This window comes from Pocillopora verrucosa, chromosome 2 (assembly GCF_036669915.1).
Source record: "Pocillopora verrucosa isolate sample1 chromosome 2, ASM3666991v2, whole genome shotgun sequence".
In the NCBI taxonomy this organism is placed as follows: Eukaryota; Metazoa; Cnidaria; class Anthozoa; order Scleractinia; family Pocilloporidae; genus Pocillopora; species Pocillopora verrucosa.
In genome coordinates this window covers 170,467-177,359 of record NC_089313.1, presented here as the reverse complement: position 1 = coordinate 177,359, position 6,893 = coordinate 170,467, and the positions used below count along the sequence as shown (strand labels likewise).

Here is a 6,893-nt window from a genome sequence, read left to right as displayed (position 1 = left end):
GTGGAAAATTTGAAAATTTTTTGGGGCAAGGTGGGAGAATTCATTTGGGGACCACGGTTTTGGTTTTCTTTTTTCTTCACGCAGCAAGTTACAAAACGTAAATATAATTCTTCTTGGTGCCTTTCCGGATGCCACCGATGCCTTTTCCGATGCCTCTATTGTTTATTACAGCAGTAAAAGATATTTGTGCCATCAGCACTTTTGAAAAATTGCTTAACATTTTATTTAGCGAAGTATACTGTTGATATTTCGGCCTTACAACACTATTGTTTTCCGCAACTATAACTGATATGTCTATATATGAAGTACTAAATTTGTTTCCCCGCTGGCCCCACTCGTATTTCGGTCTTTTCTTCATCCCCTACTCATCGCCCGTGATGTAGTAACTCCCGTCACACACGAAGGCCATGAATAACTCAGCTGTGTGAAGGACGATAATCCCTTTGAATTTTCGTGATGGTTAACCATGCATCCTATCAAATAAGTCTCTGAATGGTTTTTGGTTTTCGAAATGGTCTTGCTGATGACGCAGGTTACGAGCATTAACGAACAAAGACAGTAGGCAACAATTCAGAACAATCAGGATTCACGATATGGCATTGTGAACTACAAACAAAATCAAACACGCGAACCTGTGAACAATACTTTGCTCCGTTGGAGTCAAAATATTGCGGTAGGTAATATGAGTCTGCGTAATTGCTACAATTTTCCTGAAAAACAAGTGAAAGTTGTTCGCATTCCATGATCAAGTAAAACTGGTTCTTTGTCTTAGACAAAAGTTATTGGAAATTTGCTGACAACTGACGACAACTCCTTGATGTCTACCGATGAATAGCGACGTAAATTAGACGAAAATATCACCACAGTTCTCGTAGTGTATGCCAGTAAAACTCTCGTATTACCTGACAAGTATTTTCGCTTCATGTATTATTATTTTGAAAAAGCTTGCAAGTGTGTGCATAGTAGAGCTTATATCTAAAAGTTTAATAATTAATTTTAAAACGCTCTAATGAGTTTCTTGAAGTTTTACTTTGACTCTCATTAGTTATTGTTGAATCTATTACATTCCCAGAAGTCTTGAAAAGGAGGCTTGAATTGAAGTTTGTTTAATTCTAAGTAATATCATACTGCACAAATATAATAGTGGCTGACTGAATTATTTGAAAGAATAACATCCTGATTTTAGTTGTTGGTATGACTTTAAAAATTGAATATGTGTCATTCAAAGTTTAATGAGTTAGTTTTTTCGATATGAAATGTTCAATTTTGATTTTGATAAATGGAAGAAAAAAACAATTCATAAGTTATTAAACTGAACCCTTTTAACAAGTTTAAGCATTCATTACAACTGAGTGAAAAAAATTCATGAAAAAAGAGAGATATCTATAAAAAAAGGCTCAAAGATTTTTTATGGTGGACACTTTCTCAATTTGAATCTTTAACAAAAAACAAATTGTGATTAACTAGCCATGTAAGAAACATTTTTGTACAACTTTGCAATGAAAATGTAAATAGAAACTTTAATAGAAACCTTAATTTTGATTAATTGCTGACAGAAAAATTTACATTTTGATCAGAAAAGACTGGAAATTATTTATAGACCTGTAGCATTCTAATGAATAATGTTTAGACTTGTAATTTCAATGGGGTCACTGACTTTTGATGTTTGAGAATTTTATTCATAATTTAACAAAAGCTATCACTACTTAAGAGCACACGCCTTTTACATCACCTCACAACACCAAATCTGACTGTGTATTTCAGAGCTAGAAGATTAAAGAAAGAAAATTTGAAGGAGCAAGGACATCAACATGTGCATTGTGTTCCTATACTTATGCAGGGAGCCAAACCCTGATAGATACCATCTGATCATTGCGTCAAACAGAGATGAGTTTTATTTCAGACCAACGGCCAGTGCCAAGTTTTGGAAGGAATATCCAAATATAATTGCAGGTATATTTTGTTGCTGAAACACTCTGACTCTGACTCTGTCATGATCTATGTCTCTGGAGGCTTGAGGTCCAGCTTGTTTCTCAAGGTTCTCTGTTATCACATCAAACCCTTGGCAATAGTAGTATTTTCTAAATGTGGGAAAGGCTTCAGACGGATGGAATTTGATTCAACTTTGCCTGTGCAGAAGTTTCTGCTTATCCCAAATAATATTTTTGATTTAAATCTATAGCTAACTAATGAAGAGGTACTTGTGAATTGTTTCACTGAAAACATTTTATGTTGATTATGACCATGCTTAATCTTTTTACTCAATAAAAATACTCCATAAGAAGTAAGAAAACCTCCCTAGGGAGAATTGCTCCAAGCAAACATATAACCTGCATGTCCTTTATAACTCTGCAATCAATGTTGTGGCGAAAGTTAACAGATTTTCTACAGAAGAACATTTTTCGTGGCAGTAAAATGTTGTAAAAAAATAATCATTCTGCTTTTCTGAGAGATATCCATTATCTTTATACAGTTGTTAGCATTAAATGAAATAGATGTATTAACAAATTGACTTATTTCTTTTCAGGCATGGATCTTGAGCCAGGGAAAAAAGGTGGAACATGGCTTGGTATAACAACTGATGGTAAATTTGCAGCCGTCACAAACTACAGACAGGCACCAAAATTCATAGATCCCAAAGCAAGAGGAAGAGGCCATCTTGTGCCTGATTTTTTGAAAGGAAGTGGTGATGTTCAGAGTTACCTTGAGGCAGTGGGTAGTGAAGGTGATAAGTACAATGGATTTAATCTTTTGGTGGGGAAGTTGTCCCAGAATGGTGAGACCAAGATTGGATGGTACTGTAATGTTGAAGACAAACAGGTAACAATGTTGGAACCTGGGATTCATGTGTTATCAAACAAAGTGTTAAACTGTTTCTGGCCCAAAATGGCCTATGGAAGAGAAAGATTTGCTGAAATCCTTGAAGAAACTTCCACGAAAGAAGAGCTTGTTGATAAACTTATGGGCCTGTTGAGTACCAGACAAAGGTTGGTTAATTTACAGTGACTTAAATTTGTATTGCCATCAGTTTTAAGTACATATTATTATACACCTGGCAGTGCCAATGGGCAAGATAAAGTAGATTCTGTGTTCTGATTGGCTACCTGTGCAGAAAAGATGGGCCCATTTTATGCACCTAGGATTTCCCTCTTTGATCCCATGTCAAAGAAAGAAAGTGAAGGGGACTTACAAAATGTTATGGGTGTATAATTTATTTTTGGATAGAGTAAAGCAAATTAATATGTTCACACCACTTCATTGTAAACTGTGCTCCTTTTTACATTTAGTGACAGGAGAGTCTACTAAATGTCAAAAAAATATTTTTATATGAAGTTCAATGGATGTGTTCCATCCTGGGACATGTGGGTATATCAGTTTTATAATTACATTGGTTATTTTCTAAATGTCTTTTGCTTTTTTAATGATATATCAATATTTCTAAAAGGCATTTCAGCTGTGGTGACAGCAAGAGTTTTTTGGGTCCTCAAGATGAAGGAGGCAATGAAAATCTGATCAATGCCTGTCGAGCAATCTTTGTCAACTGCAAAGAGTTGAAATATGGAACAAGGTACATTTGAGAACTTTTTCATCAAGAAAGAGAGATAAACATTGATTCCCTGTTCCTGATAAGAAGTCAGAATAATAATTGCTAAAACAAGTTTATAACATAGCCGGTAAATGTTTCTAATCAAATTCACTTGCGTGAGCGTGCTTCACATTCCTCAAAAACCTTTTCAGACTTTGGGGCATATTTTCGCCAAACCTAAGGATCCTGTCACGAAAGAACAACGACGAACCGACGCCATTTATTCTATTCCTTGCAATGACTGTGAGAACGAATACATCGGACAGACCAAACGTCAGTTTTGTACACGGTTAAAAGAGCACCAAAAAGCGGTTTTTCTTTGCAAAAAGGAAAATTCAGCTTTATCGGAGCATACGTGCCTAACCAACCATACAATTGGGTGGGATAATTCTACGGCGTTACCACCAGCGCCTTTGTTTTGAGGCTTGGCATATTAACTCCGCCCACGCTCCTTTCAATCGTGACGAGGGCGGTTTGCTTCCTGACGCCTATTTACACCTCGTCAAAAAAAAGGCCGCTAATTAGTGATCATAGAAAAGAACCTCTTGTTGCAGCATTTAGATCACCCCTGATGAAGACACTAGAAAGGAGTGTCGAAACGTTGGGTCTATGAATTGTAACTTCTTCAGTTACATTCATTAAATCTGCAAACCAGAGAAGCATCAAACTATGTCTGATTGTCCACCTGGTTGCCGTGTGAACTTAAATTTCTCCGCGATTTGTGAATTAGCCAATAAAACAGCATCTTTGTTTTTCTTTTGGATAAGAAAATTTTGTATTCAATCAGAAAGTAAAGTTCATTTACACGCATGAATTCATCTGTCAGGTTTTTGACCAATCTAAGACAAGATCGTTTACAGCGTAGCGAAATGTTTTCCTGAAACAAAATTATCAACACGCTGAATCGTAGCAGAGGGAATATCAACCATTTCACAACATTTAAACCATCGGGTTGAAAATGTTATAAAACAATTGGTTCATACGTCAGCTGTGTGTTCATCGAGGTATGAAGCACGCGGGAAGTTTGGAGATCACGAAAGATGCGTAAGAATTGCTCGAGGCGTAGCCGAGAGCAACTCTAGCTTCTTGAGACGTATGAACCAATTGTTAATTTGAGCACACTTACACTAAAGAGTCAGAATTTTTTTACATGCACTTCACTGTTAGTAATGGATCTTTATACAGATTCTGCCATGAGTGAAGCTTTAAATCAAATTTCAAGTACCATTTATTTGAATGAAAGTTAAATTACATGATTATGACAGAGTTCCTTTGATAAATATCACCCATAATAAATTTAAACATTAGCAGAAGAAGGGATATTGTAGGACTGGAAAAAACCAAAACATACAATAAATATAGAATAAGAAATCTTATCCCAGCTTTCTTAGTATAGGTTAGATGTTAACCTTGTTGAATTTATTTTTTAGAACCAACACAGTGTTGTTAGTTGATAAAGATGGACATGCTACTTATGTTGAGAGAACCATGGATGAGAATGCCTCTGACCCTGATGAAGCTGACTGGAAAGTAAGCACCTATGAATTTAAAATTACTGAAAAATCTGGCAACTGTGCAGATAACAAGTCACCTAAGGAGAATCTATCAAATGGAACAAGTGTGCATGTTGAAGGGAGGGAAGAATCTACGCGAAACAATCATGAATTCCTACCACAAAACCATTCAAAGAAGAAACGATCAGTGAATGAAAACAGTTCACCCGTGGAACCAGCCAGAAAAGTAAAAAAAAAAAAACGGTAAAGAATGAACATGTTGTCAAAGGTGGTTTTCTCATATACCTGACAAATTTGTTGAAGTAGTGTCAGTAGCGTATGCTAATATGCAAAGAATATTAACGAGTCTAAATTTAACTCTTAGATTCCACGCTGATATGCGTCTGTTTAGTATTATATAATAAGCTCAGTTATGCACGCGTTTTGATTGGTTCTCACTCATGATCTATTGGAGGACAGACGTATAAATGACGTCATCATTAAAGCTTTTTTTAATTCTTAATTATATAAAACAAATAGATTCCAAGTTGCCGTGCGTCAGTGACACACTCGGCTACGCCTCGTGTGCCACTTTTTTGTTCTTACCACATTTTGACGTCCTCTGTGATCTATTACTGAACAGACGCACGGCAACTTGGAATCTATTTGTTAAATAGGGAGTTACTACATCACGGGCAACGAGCGGGGGATAAAGAAATGACCGAAATACGAGTGGTCAGCGGGGAAACAAATTTAATAATTCATATAGAGACATGTCAGTTGTAGTTGCGGAAAACAATAGTGTTGTAAAGCCGAAATGTTAACAGTATACTTCGCTAAATAAAATGTCAAGCAATTTTTAAAAATTGTTGATGGCACAAATATCTTTTACTGCTGTAATAAACAATAGAGGCATCGGAAAAGGCATCGGTGGCATCCGGAAAGGCACCAAGAAGAATTATATTTACGTTTTGTAACTTGCTGCGTGAAGAAAAAAGAAAACCAAAACCGTGGTCCCCAAATGAATTCTCCCACCTTGCCTCAAAAAATTTTCAAATTTTCCGCAACTTCACCTTTTCCTATTCGTAGGTCCGGCCAAGCCTTGTATTGATGGCACATATATCTTTTACTGCTGTATTAAACAATGGAGGTATCGGAAAAACACCGCTTCCGGAGCTGTCAACGCTAGTCATTTGACCCAGATATGACCTCCAGTTAAACTATTCATATAAGTTATGAGTATAAAAATACTCATAACTTTTATCTAGGGTAACGCTATCGTGGGCGAATATATGTGAAGATGTATATTTTTAACTGCCAAGCTGGCTAAACATTTATGGAAATGTTTTCAGAGACGAAGTATTCTCGGAGTCAATTTCAGTGGCTTTTAAGTGCGTGACCTTTTAAGCCACAAATATTTTCTTTACGTGTAAACGTCCAGAAGCGTGATATCTTGTGATTTGAGCGAGTGCATACATTGTCATGCGTGACAGAGACAAAGCATTAAAATTGACGAAGAAACGTCTTGAAAGGTTACGCATATCTTTTGCGGCGGTTTCTATGATCTACTAACCTTGTCTTAACACTCACTTTAACCTGGGATGTAATCAGCTTTAGTGCATTACTCAGAATTTTTTAACTCTTAGATTCCACTCTGATGTGTGTCTGTTTAGTATTATATAATAAGCTCAGTTATGCACGCGTTTTGATTGGTTCTCACTCATGATCTATTGGAGGACAGACGTATAAATGACGTCATCATTAAAGCTTTTTTTAATTCTTAATTATATAAAACAAATAGATTCCAAGTTGCC

At 36.2% G+C, this 6,893-nt stretch overlaps 1 protein-coding gene across 2 annotated transcripts; it reads left to right on the top strand.

Moving 5' to 3' along the window:
- The first annotated feature begins 342 nt into the window (after positions 1 to 342).
- LOC131782545 (transport and Golgi organization 2 homolog) lies at positions 343 to 5,384 on the top strand. 2 transcript variants are annotated; one of them, XM_059099286.2, is made up of 5 exons: positions 345 to 673; positions 1,765 to 1,953; positions 2,528 to 2,987; positions 3,446 to 3,568; positions 5,017 to 5,384. In XM_059099286.2, the coding sequence occupies exons 2-5, from the start codon at positions 1,812 to 1,814 to the stop codon at positions 5,345 to 5,347; spliced, it is 1,056 nt and encodes a 351-aa protein (XP_058955269.2). In that variant the 5' UTR covers positions 345 to 673; positions 1,765 to 1,811; the 3' UTR covers positions 5,348 to 5,384. The 2 variants fall into 2 exon arrangements, with proteins under 2 accessions (XP_058955270.2, XP_058955269.2); XM_059099287.2 differs by lacking the exon at positions 3,446 to 3,568 and having other exon boundaries at positions 343 to 673.
- Positions 5,385 to 6,893: the final 1,509 nt, after the last annotated feature.